At 43.5% G+C, this 14,673-nt stretch overlaps 1 protein-coding gene across 1 annotated transcript; it reads right to left on the minus strand.

The window, feature by feature from the left end:
* Nucleotides 1-566: 566 nt before the first annotated feature.
* On the minus strand, nucleotides 567-9,385 carry pou2af1 (POU class 2 homeobox associating factor 1; the record flags this gene model as incomplete). Its single annotated transcript, XM_079514863.1, has 5 exons — nucleotides 567-1,013; nucleotides 1,443-1,732; nucleotides 2,342-2,384; nucleotides 8,948-9,063; nucleotides 9,319-9,385. The coding sequence occupies 5 exons, from the start codon at nucleotides 9,383-9,385 to the stop codon at nucleotides 567-569; spliced, it is 963 nt and encodes a 320-aa protein (XP_079370989.1).
* Nucleotides 9,386-14,673: the final 5,288 nt, after the last annotated feature.

Consider the following 14,673-nt stretch of genomic DNA (forward strand, 5'->3'; position numbering starts at 1 on the left):
CCACCGCGCCCTTCTCCAAGTGCTGTTGGGCCTGACCTGACGGATGTACTGCAGGTCAGGTCACCTGGCTGTCAGTTTAATCCTGGGGGGAGGGTCCCTTTGCTGCCGAGAGTCAAGGACATGTCCCGAGTCTCCTCAGTCTCCAGGGCCAGTTATACAGTACTGATACTGTATATGGTCTATTCCCCTCCCCTGGCTGATACCTCTGTCATTCCAGACAGACAGACGGACGGACGGACGGACGGACGGACGGACGGAAGTTAATTCCCTGACAGACAGACAGACAGACAGACAGACAGACAGACAGACAGACAGACAGACAGACAGACAGACAGACAGACAGACAGACAGACAGGCTAGGCCGGCTTCTATAGTAATTGCTCACTTCGTTCGCAACCAGGTCCAGATAAAGAACTAACTAACACTGAAGTCAAATACAAAATGCATGACAAATACTTCATCCATGAGAAAAGGGCAGCACATAATTACTGAATAATACTGATGGCAGGGGGGGGGGGGGGGACACACACGCACACACACGCCACTTCTGAGACTGTCTGTGACATTCAGACGTTCAGTCTGAACAACGTGGTGTTGTACGCGTCTTCAGCCTCCTCTTCACATTCTGCAGGTGTATCTTCTAGAAGCCTCTCCAGGGGGTTTGGAGATTCTGGTTCGACCACATGCAGGTCCACTTCGTCCAACTTCAGGGATGAGGTATCCAGGGTCTGGGGTTGGGGCTCAGCATTCATATGCTGATCTGGGAGGAGTTCCATGACGGGCTGAGATTGTGCCTCCAGCTGAGGGATCATTGTGGTCAAAGGCGTGTGCAGAGGCATGTGAACCAGGGGTGGTGCGGGCAGCGTGGTTGAGCATGTGGTAAACTGGACACCAGCGTTGGTCATGGTGGGCATGGTGGCGAGCGGTTGTGCCCAGGGGATGTAGGCCAGGCCTGGGTCCTGGAGGTCAACCTGGGGGGTGGTGCTGGCTAATGGTGGAGCCCCAGTTATGGTCTACAAAAATGATTGATGACAATTCAAGTTGATATCAATATGTATCAATTGATACTGCATATCTACCCCTCTCTCTCTCTCTCTCTCTCTCTCTCTCTGTCTCTCTCTCTCTCATCTTTATCAACATAGCATGTATTGTATTAGCTCAGCAACATGCTGAGTTTGCTAAACATCTTTCTTTTGAAATAGAGTTGCTTCATTAATAAGTTAATAACAGAGTTACGTTGGCCACTTTTATTATATAAAAATATATTTCTCAATGTACTTTTTAAGATATATTGAACTAATTCAAGCAATGTGCTTACCTTTTGTCCCGTTGTGAATGCACCTTTACTCTGCATTTTACGTCAGTCACTCGGAATAAGACCATATCGAATTCGTAACATGTACACATATATAACTGCCAGCAGTTAATTTAATTTCTCTCACCCCAAAGTTAGCTATCAGCGGTGTATGCGTGTAGGTCAACATGGCGGGAGGTCCGACCACCGTATAGCTGGGGCAGAACGTCTGCATGTACATGTCGGCTGTGAGCGTGCATGGGTTGGTCGGATAGGTCAGACTCTGAGCAGAGGACAGGTCCACCTGGGTGTAGTCAGGGAAGGTGGGCCATGGCGCCATGGCAGACTGGCCTCTCCATCCTGAACTGTGCAGCCCTCCATTACTGGAGTTGGAAGCATCAGGCGAAGTGCCTCTGGCTGCCTCTAAACCAAAAATACCTGCATAAGAAGGATAATTTAGTATCAAGTAGTAGAAGGCATGCTACTTAGCTTTGGTAAAAGGAAATGGCTTTATTCAGGTTTTGAAGTGAACATACCCAGAGGAATTTAAAAAAAGAAATACAGGAATCTCTTTGTCTATATTTGTCTGTATGATTGTCCTTTGCATAATTCACGCCTGAGGGCGTATGATCTCCATATATGGGCTTAATTGCGACAGCAGGTCGCATTTACTATGACATCAGTGATCTCCATCCCTGATTATGTCACGTGATGTCACAAGACCTGGGCACCATTATCTGGGGGCTTTCCCCATGTATGGGGATTTTGAGTGACACACTGACTGACTGACGGCCGGAAATGCACGATTCCATAGTTAACTGCGTCGCAATGATTGACAATATTTGAACTTCATGGCCAGGTGGCTCTACAACTTAAGGTTCTAGCAAAGTTCAACATCACTTTAAAAGGTATTGAAAGGTTTTTTTTTTTAAAGACAATAGTGATTTTGTGAACCGTAGCACCACAGGCAGGCTGGTCCAAAGGTGCTGATAGGGTGACAGAGTGTAACAGCTTTTTACGTTGGCAGGAGATGAAAGAATGACTTACTGGCGCGTGAATACGATGGTTGGTTGTTTGGGGCAGCGACCGCCTGGAGACAGCGACGACATCAATGAAAGACGTGAGTGACGAGTGCAAAGAACTGGTGATAAAAACTTAATGACATGTTGGTTGAGAGGAAAGTGTTGGCATCTAAATATGTAATATTTACAGTTAGACTGATAAAGCCCAGGTGTGTGTAACAGGTGACACAAAAAAAATGTGTGTGTGTAAGTGCGTGCGTGCATGCGTGCGTGCGTGCGTGCGTGCGTGCGTGCGTGCGTGCGTGCGTGCGTGCTTGCTTGCATGTGTGCGTGGCTGCGTGCGTGGCTGCGTGCGTGCGTGCGTGCGTGCGTGCGTGCGTGCGTGCGTGCGTGCGTGCGTGCGTGCGTTTTACTATCCAAGTGGGGATCAAAAATCCTCACAAGGAAGTAATACAGTATATATACCTATAAATATTACTGTGTGGGGCCTTTAGAGGGAGTTTTTCATGGTTATGAGTATGGTTGGCTGGGAGGCACTGAGTATGGTTTTGTCACTGTCCGTGTCTGTGTGTCCATGTATGTTTGTCTGTCAGTCTGCACAGCTGTAGGCCTAATCTCACAAACTCTGGACTGATCAATTTACAATTTAGGCATTTAGCCTCTTAAACTCTTAATCCAGAGCGATTTACTACAAAGTGTGATCATTGTCACAGTTTGCATTTGGGGTTTTTCAAAGTTTTTCAAATAGGCCTCATGGTGGTGCTATAACAGGCCTCTTAATATTTTAGCCTAGGTAATTGGTCATGACACAGATGCCCATATAGGCCACACACCCATTTCCACATTGAGGGGCCTCTAAAGACAGAGTCAAAACCGATTTGAGAAAGCCAAAATCCCCATTGTAAGCCTATGTGACCTAATGAGCTTACACTATATCATTTCAATCTCTATCCAATATTTGTTTTGATTAAATGTCCGACCAGCAGTAAATATTCATAGCATTTCCATGCTACGTTGATATTTCTTCCTAGATTTTAAGAAAGAGAGCTTTGTTTAAAATACAAAGTCTTGTCATATCATATTACTTCCACATTCTCGACGGCAGGTCCAACAAACTAATTATATAACTATAATGAATTATACAATGTTACTTATAAGCATGATTATATTGCATTATATTTAAATGCATAGACATGGAATGCATGTGTTACCAAAATCTTAGCCCAACCAACATAACAGGTTGATTCGTCTTCTCATGTGTGTGTGCGTGTGTGTGTGTGTGTGTGTGCGTGTGTGCGTGCGTGTGTGCGTGCGTGTGCTTGTGCGTGTGCGTGCGTGCGTGCGCGTGTGTGTGTGTGTGTGGAGGAGAGCATGTCAGCTAAAGTTCACCTAGGAGTGTGGTATCATAGTGTACAGAACTATCCTGTATTTAATGACACCTAGTGTGGAAATGGAATCATACTTTTGTTCATCTCAGTCCTGCTGCGCCCCAAAATAAAACATCTCACATAATCATGAATTGAAAAGTGTTATAAAAAAATTAAATAATAATAAAAATAATAATAAATAAAAATAAATAAATAAAAGTACAAAACTACCATCATGCTATTTACGTACATATACTGAATGTATGTAAAATTATGTAGGATGTATGTACGTGTACGTTTAAGCCTAATTTATGCTCTTTATTACTGTCTCACTTTAACTTTTTTCGATTTTCTGCAAGCAACAACATCGTGCAATGTACAGAATAATATAAACACACAGAGAGTTGTATGTACCTGATGTTTATGTGCATACATGCGTAATGTATAATCTCCCCCTAAAAGACTCAAGCATGCCAAAAGGTCCATGTAAAACTCTGTTCCTGTTTGCGAGCCCAACATGAATGATGCTGAATGCATGCTGAGCGGCCGAACAGGGCAGAACCTGCACTGAGAAATTAGAATCAACAAAGGTGGATCTGTATTGCGAGACAAAGCAGGAAAGGGCGCACACCAGTATTGGTGAGGTGCTGGCTGGCCTAAGGCCAGCACCTCTGTATTGCGACACTTACGAAGGAAAACAAAAAGGTGGGAAGCAGTGAAAGTTAGCGCCTGGAGTCAAGCATAGCAGGGCACGTCAAGAGGCAGCACAGCATGCACAGCCAGAGGGTTTGCAGAGGGAACTGTTTCGTGTCAGGGTTTTGACAGCATGTGGAGAGTCAACATGCGCTGCATGCAGCGCTCAACATTCAGTGCTCTCTTCTGAGCAATGATGGTTTTCTGTTACAGTAATGGGATGATAATAATGGTTAATTGGTTTCTTATCAATAATTGAATGCGTCATAATAACTCATAGACAACCCATGATGATTTAGATGGAGGTGGTCCCTTTTTAATCACAACAAACCTAAAGTTTACAGTTCGAGAAGCATTTGCAGCAAAGCGAGTGCTGATTCTGAGGTCCTGGCTATAGTTAGTGGCAATGATGAAAATCAGTTAATAATATTGCATGTTTGCTTTGCATTGACATTATGTCTACTGTAATGTAAATATACTCATGAACACATAGGAATGCATAATGCTGTTAAGCTCATGTTTGACAATCAATTCCTCCCCATCATCAAGCTACTGCAACTCACGCTCTAAATTTAAGCAAGCTTCACGAGAGGTCTCAGGTTACCGGGTATTTTACAATGGCTGGGGGCGTAGGCAGACCCGACGCGGAGTGGAGGGTCTTCTACCCCCCAGCCATTGTAAAATACCCGGTAAGCTGGGGCCTCGAGTGGCTTATTGCTTTTCTAAAACGGTTACAAACATATAGCAATATTAACCTAATACAACTATTAAATTCACAAAAGTAGCTACGCTTTGCGCCACCAGAGCGAGCCACATCACTTCCTTGTTTTGCTCGGCAAGTAGGCTATGTGACGGGAGAATAGCACTTGATGTCTTTACGGGGCTGCCTGGAGCCACACATTCACAGTCATATGAGCCGGGCGGTGGTTAGACGCCTGCACGGCATGGGTTTGTAAGGTAATCAAGCGCTCCCCTTCCCCAGTACAGCTACAGAGATGCGGAATCAGGTGGGAATGATATAAAGTGATTGAAGGTGTGGGTTATCGGTGAAATTTACACCGGTCACGTGACGGTAACCAGCCAATCAGAATCAAGTATTGGGACTAACCGTTTTAGAAATAAAAATTTTCCTGCAGTTGTGTGACAACTAGGGTTGTCCCGATCCCATCACGTGATCGGAAATTGGGTCCGATCGCGTCATTTTCAAATGATCGGAATTGGATCTGGTGCAAAAACACGCATCTATCTATCTATATTATGATATTAGAATATATTGTCTGGATTTTGGATATTGTACTATTGTGATATGGCATACGTTTTCTATGAAAATATAAATATCGGATCGGAAAGAAATCGGTATCGGCAGACCGACCGACAACCTATAACCCAAACCCCTAACATAACCATAACCGCACGCACGGTGCAATGCATGTCGGACCAACGCATGTTCGGGAGCGACGGGTGATTTACGCACGTCGGAGCTTTGGGTGCGGCGGATCTGCATGTGCGTCCCCAATGAATGTCATAACGTCACGTTGCGTTGCATCGCGTCACCTCACGTCACATTGCTCCCTGGAGGCCAGAGAAGAACCTCTAACCTTACATTACCCCTAACATACAGAATTCCATCCTGATTGGCTAAGATTGGCTTCTTTTCGCTGTAAAACATTACTGGCCTGCGGGCCAGTAATGTTTTACAGCGAAAAGAAGCCAATAAGCTATACCCGCCCATTTTGAGGGGCACTAGTCCCTCCAATGTCTGGCTTTGGGATATTACGTCCTCTGGCAGCCAAGTCTATGGACTTTTAATGACGTAAAAAAACAACAACTGAAGACCTCAAGATACATCCAAATGGTGAACAGTATTCTATTGTAAACAGAGTTTTCTGTATCTGCAAAAGGGCAGAACTTTGATGTTTTTGACATGAGTGGCATTGCACCGTCTAAAGGTCCCAAGGTCTTCTGAGCCCAGTACCAAAACTGTCTCCTGTTGCCACAGAAATGTCTTTGGTGGATTAAAGGAGTGTTATCAATTACATTTCGCATCCTGACGGGGGTGAAATGCAATGCCCACACTTTTTTCAAATGACACTTTATATTTTTCTCCCTCCCCACGGCTGCTCTTATCGGAATGAGATTAAGTGTGGTGTGTGTGTGTGTGTGTGTGTGTGTGTGTGTGTGTGTGTGTGTGTGTGTGTGTGTGTGTGTGTGTGTGTGTGTGTGTGTGTGTGTGTGATACGTTCTGCCATGCTGGCAGCGATAACTAATAGTCAAGTGGGAGGGGCCTTTGGCAAGGCTGAGTTGCTTTGCATAGGGCCCTGTGCCCAGCCCTGGAGCCATACACGGGAAAGCCTTCAACTGCCATGGAAAAACACCTGCATTATGTAAGGACAACCCCCAACACAAGTCACCCCCCCCCCCCCTCCCCCCTCCCCTTTTCCTGGTCCCAGGCCCGAGGCCCTGCACGGCTCCTGCACTTCTTCAAGGGCTCTGCCGGAGACCATTCTTCTCTCTCAGCTCCAGAATGCTGCACTGAAACCTTGAACCCCCTTGAACCCTCTCTCTCTCTCTCTCTCTCTCTCTCTCTCTCTCTCTCTCTCTCTCTCTCTCTCTCTCTATTCAATTCAATTCAATATGCTTTATTGGCATGACATTTTACAAGTGTTGCCAAAGCACAATCACAAATATGACAAACAACAACATAACAACATAATTAATAAAAATAAAATCTCTCTCTCTCTCTCTCTCTCTCTCTCTCTCTCTCTCTCTCTCTCTCTCTCTCTCTCTCTCTCTCTGTGATGAGGGGTATATTGTTTAATTTAGCCTGACGGGAAGTGGTCTCTCTGAGACACACCATTCCCCCAACCTACAAAAACACTTAACTATTAACTACCAGTATAAGACACTGTGTGTGTGTGTGTGTGTGTGTGTGTGTGTGTGTGTGTGTGTGTGTGTGTGTGTGTGTGTGTGTGTGTGTGTGTGTGTGTGTGTGTGTGTGTGTGTGTGTGTGTGTGTGCGTGCGTGCGTGCGTCTGAATGGGAAGTCCCTGGCAGTCAAATTGACAAAAGCGATCTTTATAATCTGAATACTTGGCACAAACCAACTATTTCATAAGAACAATATTGATGTAACTAAGAGATTCGACGAGTTAGCTATATTTTATATACAGAGATTTAGAAGGAATAAGCAAAAGTCGTGATGCGACATTTCCTGGTTTAATGCGGGGTCACTTAGCGCTCCGCTGTTACTCCGGAGCTGAGTAGCTGACACTTCCTGGAGTGGGCGTGGCTAGCAGCATTACATGAAGAGCGGAAGCATTACATGAAACCTGACAGGTTTGGTTGGCCAATAGAAAGCTATGCAAGCACCACAGGCAAAGCGAGTACAGGAAGTGTGACAGGTTTGGTTGGCCCATAGAAAGCTATGCAAGCACCGTGCACAGGCAAAGCGAGTACAGGAAGTGTGACAGGTTTGGTTGGCCCATAGAAAGCTATGCAAGCACCGTGCACAGGCAAAGCGAGTACAGGAAGTGTGACAGGCGAAGTGTGACAGGCTTGAGCGTTACGCCGTTACAGGCTTCCTGCACGTTTGCATAGTAACTGCGACCTGCGGTCACAATAATTAATAACTTTAGCCTATGCGTGACTGTGGCATGCTTAAAGCTTGTCACTATAGTCACCAGTGACTATACATTGCTGTTCTACACAGCTATATTCAAATTCCATGTTTTGTCAACTCAGTTAATACCATTATAATTATGATGTCACTCTATGTTGCCTTGTTGCACTGATGGTATTGTCTCAACTGCTCATGTTTGTTCTGTACCCTAACCTGAAACGTTTTTCGTTTTGTTAGGTTTTTTGTTTTCTCAGCTCACTGTGCTCTTACATAAAGTAAACTAGAAAAAGTGCCCCTCGGGGCACAGGTCTCCACCAGGATAGGAGTGTTTTAAAAACAATGTCAAGTGGCATTTCTTCCTCAGCCTAATGGGAATATGCGTGCACAGTTTCACCGCAATCGGACACTGCGTTCATGATTTGCGGCATGTTGTAGAAAACGGGCCACTCCTGAAAATGGAAGCCAATCTTAGCCAATCAGGATGGAATATGAGAAATCACTATAGAGATCATGTGTACCGATTAGTGTGACATTTGGATAAAATCCGAAGGAGAAATATAAAAAAATGTGTTTTACATAAATCGGCCTCCTGGTGGTGCTATAAAGAGCAGATGTGAAAAATACAAGGCAAAGGTTTTTCCAAAGTTTTACACAGATCAGTGCAGTTATAGGTAAAGACACGGATAGGCCAGTTATAGCGCCATCATGGGGCTGATTTGAACTTTGGACAAAAGCTGTAGGTATACTGTCAAAAAATGTGTTTTGCAAAAAATGGCCTCCTGGTGGCGCTATAACAGGCCCATGTGAAAACTCTGGGGCAGAGGTTGAGCTCTGGCATCCAGGGAGTGTGTGGGCAGAGTTTGGCTTCGATCAAGACAGGGATTAGCTGTCCACAGACGGACGGACGGACGGAGTGCAAAACATACTGCTGAAGTGTTTCAGCAGTCCCTCACCACAGTAGAGGATGCTGTCTTGGCACTTTGTGGCTCCAGGCTCCTCTTACGCCTTAGCAGCTCTTTTACGGGGTCTCTGACTCGAACGCCCTGGTATGGCCGCAGTGACGGCAGTGCTAGAGAGACCAGAGAGGGAAAAATCACACCTGTGTGAAGTGAGGGGAGCTAATATATTAAAGTCTAACTCATGTTGATTAGGTGATGTAATGGTGATGTAAAACAAACAGTGCCAACACAAACATTAACAATAAATATGACGTAATGAGGCACATTATGACGTAAATGTTCCCTTCATTGTCAATGCCGTTTACAAAACAAACATTGAACTAAAGACAAACATTAAACCTGTGTATAGAAATAAGCTTTGATACATGTGACGGAAAAATGTGACTCCTCCACCCCGAAGCAGCACCTGGCAGGTACAGTGATGGATGCCATCACGTGCACATTTCTTTTAAAAGTCAAATGAGTAAAATGTAATATCTGTACGTCTACTGTGTGTACAAATGATTGCCTTTTGACAAGGAATCTACAAGTAAGACGTGCAAATGCGGGAAGCGAACGCAGCTCGTAAATTGCAATAACAACAATTAGAATAAATTACGTACTTTTTAAGGTTTTTTAAGTTACGTTTTTTTAAATTAAATGTTTTTTTAAGTTATTTTTTTAGTGTGTGTATGTGTGCGTGCGTGCTTCTTTTTTAGGTTTTTTTTTTAAAAGTTTTTTATTTTTAAGTTTTTTTTTAAGTTAAGTTTTTTTTTAAGTTTTTCCTTTTTAAGTTTTTCCTTTTTAAGTTTTTCCTTTTTAAGTTTTTCCTTTTAAGTTTTTTTTAAGTTAAGTTTTTTTTTAAGTTAAGTTTTGTGTGTGTGTGTGTGTGTGTGTGCGTGTGTGTGCGTGCATGTGTGTGTGTGTGTGTTTTTGTGTGTGATACAGCTGCGCCCTCTGGTGGTGGGCGGGTGGTGTTACAGCGTGACACACACACAGACACACAGACAGACAGACAGACATGATCTGCTGGGTCTCATAGTAAATGCTCACTGCGTTCGCAAAAAGGAGTGATCGAATAGTTCTGTAATTCAGCAGGTGTATGTTTTTGTTTATGCATTCCTGTTTTATTTGGACACGGTATGGTATGGTATGGGGTGAGGACTGATGATACGTAGGTGACACAGATCACAAAGATATATCAAACACAAACAACTATGTGAGGAATGGTTAGATTATATCTATTAGAATTATTGTTTGCAGGTTTCCTGTAGCTTACTCAAATCTTTAAATCATGTTATTGCGTTACGCCGTAAGCTTCGTCAAGTGCTATATAATATGTATGTAGCACCCGACGAAGCTCACAGCAAAACGCATTGTGCTAATAAATAAGTTGATGCAGTAAGTTGTCCGTCTCTATTCCCTGGAGTCCACAGACAGAATGACACACAGACAATTTGCAGGTTGAAAAAGCCCTCAGCTCTGATCTCGGTAGAAACAGCACCTGGCTCGCTGATAACAAACTATCATTACACCTGGGAAAAACGGGATCCATTCTCTTAAGGGTCAAATAGTAATCTCAGTAAGTACGGCTTCACAGTCAAAGTGGGTGACAAGAAAGGATTATATTACCTACCTGGGTTCCATATTTCATGTGATATGGCAACAAAAAGATTTTTGTACAGGATCTCTTCAGGTCATTAAGAATACCTTGAAGACTCTAACAGGAGCACTCATTCAAGGATTATTCGACTATGCATGCACGTAGACTATGCATGTACCACAGTCCCTAAAAAACTACTGGCCCCAGAGATCCTAAAACAACTGCTTGACCTTTCTCCTACAACACACCTTAACGCTGATCATTAAGACAGTTTAGGATGGCTTAGGGTAGTTGACACTAGTACAGTAACCTCAGACACCCTGTACCTGTCGAAATACTTCCTAAACGTCAACAAAGTCTACAATCACAACACCAGAGGGAGTTCCACAAATCACGTTCAACCCAGATTCGGCTCATACAAGGGGTTAAAAACGCCCTATACCAACAGTTGTGAAGGAATGTGGATCCCTACTCACCTTCAAGCACTTACGTGTTTTATATGATGTTTTGATGTTTTTGCATAGTACTGTATATTTGTATGAATGGAGGACCCCAAGTCCTCCCAAGCACTAAAACAAGTTTTAGTGCTTTTCTGGGGGATCTCAATCCTCTTAGCAGACCTTTTTTTTAACTGTGCTTTCCTCAAACCATTAAATCAATCAATCAAAAGAATCATTTTGACTGACAGTTAATTACCACCAGCTGACAGCTACAGCTGCAAGTAAACACAACATGAAATCTAAGCCGGGGTCTCTGCTGAATGTACTGGAACAGCCCATTCTAAGCCGGGGTCTCTGCTGAATGTACTGGAACAGCCCATTTGAAACGGTGTTTATCAGTCAGTGTTAATCCGTTGTTAAGCACCCAGCGAGGTCAGTTTTCCTGGAAAACGTAGATGAAGCAAGCAGAGGATGTGCAAGCAGCCAAGCAGTATGAATACAAGTCACGCAAGGAGCCAAAAATTGAGACAGACAACATTTTAGCTTTGTTATCTTCTAGTTGAACTTTGCACTATATTTCTCTCCCTTTCCATCTGTCTCCATCTCACTCCCTCTGTCTTCATCTCTCTCTTAACCATGTTTCTCCTTTTATCATGCAAGCATTGAAGCATGAAGAAACACATAAGCGCGTGCACGCATGCAGCCACACTCACTCACTCACTCACTCACTCACACACACACACACACACACACACACACACACACACACACACACACACACACACACACACACACACACACACACACACACACACACTCAGCCTCTCTCTCTCACATACACATCAATCGTTCTGTCACGAGTGACTACAAGGGTCAAAAGTTAATCAGACTGTCAGAGCTTAGCTACAGTAGCTAGCTAGACATGTGCAGGTGAACGTGTGCCTGCTGGTGTAACAGAGTTTAGTGGGTTCCACTTGCTCCATCAGTAATGACATTTCTTATTGGTTAGTGGGCGGCGCCTCATTGAATAACACTGGTGATCACGTTTAGAGTGGTGTCAGTCTAACATGAGACATGCCCATGGTAAGATGTATTCCTCAGTCTAACATGAGACATGCCCATGGTAAGATGTGTTATGTTTAATCTGCAGGTGAACGTGTGCCTGCTGGCATCGGGGATTCTCTCAGAGATTCATTGGGACCGTTTAACCCATTTTGGGGCGGGAACCCCATTTGGTGTTAGCATTATGTTATGCTTTAGTTATTGAAAAATAGCAGATCTACAAGCTTGTAGGTCTGCTATTTTTGAAAAATCGAAGAACGACTGACATTTTCAGAAAACTGTCAGGATGTAGAAGACAGCATGTCTGTCTGATCTACGGTTTCTAGTGTTGCACTGTTGACAGCTAAAACGTGGGGGTGGTTAAGGTGGTCATTGTGGGTGGAGTTAAATGTTGTGAACATTCAAAGGGGATTTTCTCAGCTTTGGGTAAAACGGCACAATCATTTTTAAAATGGTCATATCTCCTTCAAATATTTTCCAATTTCATTGAATGATACATCATATGAAAGCTTACATTCTGTACTTTAATAATCTGTAAAAAACTGAAAAATTACTCTGGTCGAGATGAGGGCCTATTTGCCAGACCCGGTCACATTTTTAGAATCTGATCTCAGGTCAAAATGGGTTGCAGCAGATCTGACAGGAAAATGGAAAATATACAATTTAAACGCTGTTATCCAGAGTGACTTAAAAGTGTGAGATGTTGACATGAGAACTCAGCAAACAACATTATAAATTGTCACCCAAGTAGAGTGCAGAGAAAACAATGTAGTCACTTCTGAGCTAAAAGGATAACACCAAAAAGTCCTGAGGACTTGTTTCCATTGTGGTCCTATGTATTCAATATATCAATATAGCTTACAAATAACACCAAAATACAATATCATTAACAAATATAAACTGGGCTGCAGCTACGCCTCAAAGAAACTGGGAGACCAGGAAAACAATGTCCAAAGCACCTGTCCAAACAAATAACACTCTTATTAGTTGTCGACAAGAAAAACAAATCTAAATGATAAGAACATGAGTAAACAACATATATCGGCATCATAAACAAGCATCTATCAAAAAAAGGCGACAAGCAGGAATAGAAGGAGTAGAAGAGCACTAGGGGGCGACGTGGAGTCTGAAGAGGTGAGTTTTCAGACTACGGAAGAAAACTTGGAGTGAGTCTGCAGTTCTGACAGCAAGGGGGAGTTCCGTTTATTCCATAGCCCTGTACATTTATGTAAATATACTGTACTGCACTGTATACTGTAATCTAAGCACTAGGCTGTGCATGTTACCTTTACTACTACGTTTTCTAAAGAAGCCCCCATGTGTGCGTGCATACACATGTAGGCATATACATGTGTGTATGTGTAATATTGTGTATACACTGATAATCATACTGATAATCTTAAAAAACATAAAGCAACTAGAGGCAAGAAGGCTCCATGCATGAGATAAGCCATTAAGGACACAGGTTAAACCGATTGTTAGTGATGAGTGAAAGTAAATCACCCCAGACTGGAGGACTGCCTGAGGGCTCAACTGGTAGACTCACAAGCATTGAAGTGGTCTTCCTTCTCCAATCAGCGCACACACACACACACACACACACACACACACACACACACACACACACACACACACACACACACACACACACACACACACACACACACACACACACACACACACACACACACACACAAGAATATATAGTTTAGTGGCCAAAATATATTTCTTGAATATTATGGGGTTTGATTGCAATTATACTGTAAATGTGGCTTTGGACAACACTATTTACAGTACACTGTTTGTGTGCTGATGCATCTTTGACTGTCACAGAGGCGTTATAATGTGGCACTGACACACTATTTGACACACTATTTGCTTGGCATTGCAATGCACACAGTCAGCAGTTAGGGGTTTATTTTACCCTTTGTTGGAGCTTTGAGTATTACATAATTGCCTTTTATCTTATTTGTGCAGGTTTAGTGGGTGCAAAATCTTGGCAATAGTTTTGTGAATACGCCCTGAGTTAAGCTGACGTGTATATTTGCCCTTTTTGCAAGTGCCCTGATGATTGACGAAACAGATCTATAGATTATGATGATCGATAGATCATGATTCGAGAACAGAGGTCAAAGGTGGATGAAGGTGCACGGAAGTCAGAAGTGCCATAACTGTTCTCATAACTGACAAGGGTTCATGTGTTTGGTCCGATGGAGCATTGGTCCAAACGACAACCTACCTCAAACCCTCACCGTAACCCTAACCTCCCCCGGGGCAGCACACCTAAACCTAACCCCAAGGTCCCGAGGTCCCGACCCCCAACGCACCTCGGACCAATGCTCCTTCGAACCAAAAAATGGTTCCTAATGGAGTGCGATCTTTCAGGTTTCTGTAGCTTGGAGATATAAAACAATGTAACTCAAACATAAGGTTTCCAAGATGCCTTAATTGTTCACTGTTGGTTTCATGCAGCTGGCTGCATAACCGATAAAGAATATAGAATGCATTTGTTTAGGCAAACCAGCCAATGAAATCCTACAGTGTCATCATGGGTACCTTCATTACACCTGGGGCACAGCAAGCTCCCACAGGGAACACCACTGCACCTGCAACCCCACAGAGATTGGACATGGATC

The sequence above is a fragment of the Electrona antarctica genome, assembly GCF_951216825.1.
Source record: "Electrona antarctica genome assembly, chromosome: 11".
In the NCBI taxonomy this organism is placed as follows: Eukaryota; Metazoa; Chordata; class Actinopteri; order Myctophiformes; family Myctophidae; genus Electrona; species Electrona antarctica.